We start from the raw sequence: 2126 nt of genomic DNA, 5'->3' as shown, positions 1-2126 counted from the left end.
AAAATAAATAAATAAAGTTCACTAGAAGTAGCCACAAACCCTTTTGCCCCATGAGCACACATCAAAGAAGGGTTTCTCTGTGAGCAGAGCAACCTTACATAGCTGTGGGACAGAGATGTTCTGTGCTCTGAACCACTTAGTCATGGTTCTTTAGGCCCAACACTTACGGTTTAGCTTGTGGTTTAAAATAAAAATTATGGACAAATTACAGAACTTTCCACTCTTAGTTTTAGTTGGAGGTCATGAGTATTTAATTAAAATTTAAAATTTTATGTATATGGGTGTTTTGCCTGTGTGTACATACATGTGTGTGCCACAGGTGTCTCTGTGCCCACAGAGTCCCGAAGAGAGTCAGATCTGCTGGCATTGGAGTTACAGATGGTTACATGTGAGCCTCCATGTTACATGCTGGGAGCTGGAACTGGTCCTCTGTGAGATCATGTGCTCTAAACCACGGAGCTAGCTTTCTGGTCTCAATTTTTGTTTTGTTTTTGTTTTGTTTGTTTTTTCAGACAGGGTTTCTCTGTGCAACAGTTCTGGCTGTCTTGCAACTCACTCTAGACCAGGCTGGCCAAACTCAGAGATCGACCTGCCTCTCCCTCCTGAATACTGGGATTAAAGGTGTGAGCATTTTTTTTTTTTAACAATGCAAGTGACTTTTCTTTGGGGAACCTCAGTTAATAAACCAGCAGTTACCTGAGTGTGGTTGACACCTTTAGACTCCTAAGGGTAGAGGTAAGCAAATCTCTGTGAGTTCAAGTCCATCCTGGCCTACATAGTAAATTCCAAGCCAGCCAAGGCTACATTATAGTGAAACCATATTTCCCAAAGAGGAAGTGAGTTGGGGTTGACTAGAGAGATGGCCCAGTGGCTAAGAGCACTTGCCCCAGCTGATGCTGCCCGTCTCCTCTGGCACTTTCAGTCACGTGCACATGCCCACCTGCAGACACACACACACACCACATGCACATAATTAAAACAATAACAATAAGTGCTAAAATGAAAAAGGTAGGTGACTCACATCATGACTGTGACTAATAAGGAGTAAAAGCTGTGATCAGTCCGTAGGCCCTCCCTCATTATTTTGGCACCCCCATCCCTTTTCCTATGACCCTGAGTGTACGGATGCCATGCAAAGCCTCTTGCCTCTCCCCGAAGGCATGCTATCTACCAGCAGAACAAGGAGCACTTCCAGAACGAGTGCAGCAAGCTCCTGGTTGGCAGTATTGTCATCACCCGCTACAACAACCGCACCTACCGTATCGATGATGTGGACTGGAACAAGACCCCCAAAGACAGCTTTGTGATGTCTGATGGGAAGGAGATCACATTCCTGGAGTACTACAGGTACGAGAGGCTCGCTTGGGTCTGAGGGTGGGGGTGTGATGTGCTCTCCCAGTCTCTGGGTTATTGAGTACTGTTAATAGCAGGGTACAGACACTTACAGATCCGTAAACTAGTAATACTCCCGAGACCGAGTGAGCTTGTTTGTCTGTGGGGTCTTGCCTGAATGTGTTGCCTTTACAGTAGGTTCTTTTGGCAATAACTACATAAGTGAATTTTGGGCTGTGAATTGTATTTCTCTTGTTGATTTTTGTCTGGTGAGAGAAGTAGAATTCAGCTCTTTAATCAGTAGATTTTTATTGTCCGAGCCCTTTAGCATGATGATCTTTCACACGCTTCTCTCCTGGGCTTACAGCTTCTGTTTTTCATCTACTAGCAAGGAAACTGTAGCCTGCCTCTTACACTTAAGTCTACTATGATCGGTTTCTGATGGATTCTCAGAGGGCCCTGTGCCTGTTGTAAGCTGTAGCAGCATTGGCCGGAGCTGCAGGGAGGGGTGACACTGTTTCTTACTCTCTTACTCCAGCAAAAACTACGGGATTACAGTCAAGGAAGACGACCAGCCACTGCTCATCCACAGGCCCAGTGAGAGACAGAATAACCACGGCACAGTGAGTGATAGTTCTCTGTCCTGTGTGCACTCACAGGCATGTCTGCAGGTCTGCAGAGTGGGGCTCACTGGGCCTGGCTTTATGTTTCCTCTAGTCAGACTTGCTAGGCCACATGAGGAGGAGCTGACTACCAAAATGAACAATTAGGTTAAAGGCATTAAGGAGAATTTT

The 2126-nt window shown here is 45.6% G+C and overlaps 1 protein-coding gene across 2 annotated transcripts in view; it reads left to right on the top strand.

Moving 5' to 3' along the window:
- Positions 1–2126, top strand: part of Piwil2 (piwi like RNA-mediated gene silencing 2) — a 54400-nt gene that overhangs the window by 22241 nt on the left and 30033 nt on the right. For both annotated transcript variants that reach the window (XM_005355577.2, XM_026783259.1), the window contains exons 10-11: positions 1159–1347; positions 1871–1955. In XM_005355577.2, the coding sequence (XP_005355634.1) occupies positions 1159–1347; positions 1871–1955 (274 nt within the window). The remainder of the gene's footprint in view (positions 1–1158; positions 1348–1870; positions 1956–2126) is intronic.

The sequence above is a fragment of the Microtus ochrogaster genome, chromosome 17, assembly GCF_000317375.1.
Source record: "Microtus ochrogaster isolate Prairie Vole_2 chromosome 17, MicOch1.0, whole genome shotgun sequence".
Taxonomy (NCBI): domain Eukaryota; kingdom Metazoa; phylum Chordata; class Mammalia; order Rodentia; family Cricetidae; genus Microtus; species Microtus ochrogaster.
This window is presented reverse-complemented; position numbering and strand designations above follow the sequence as displayed.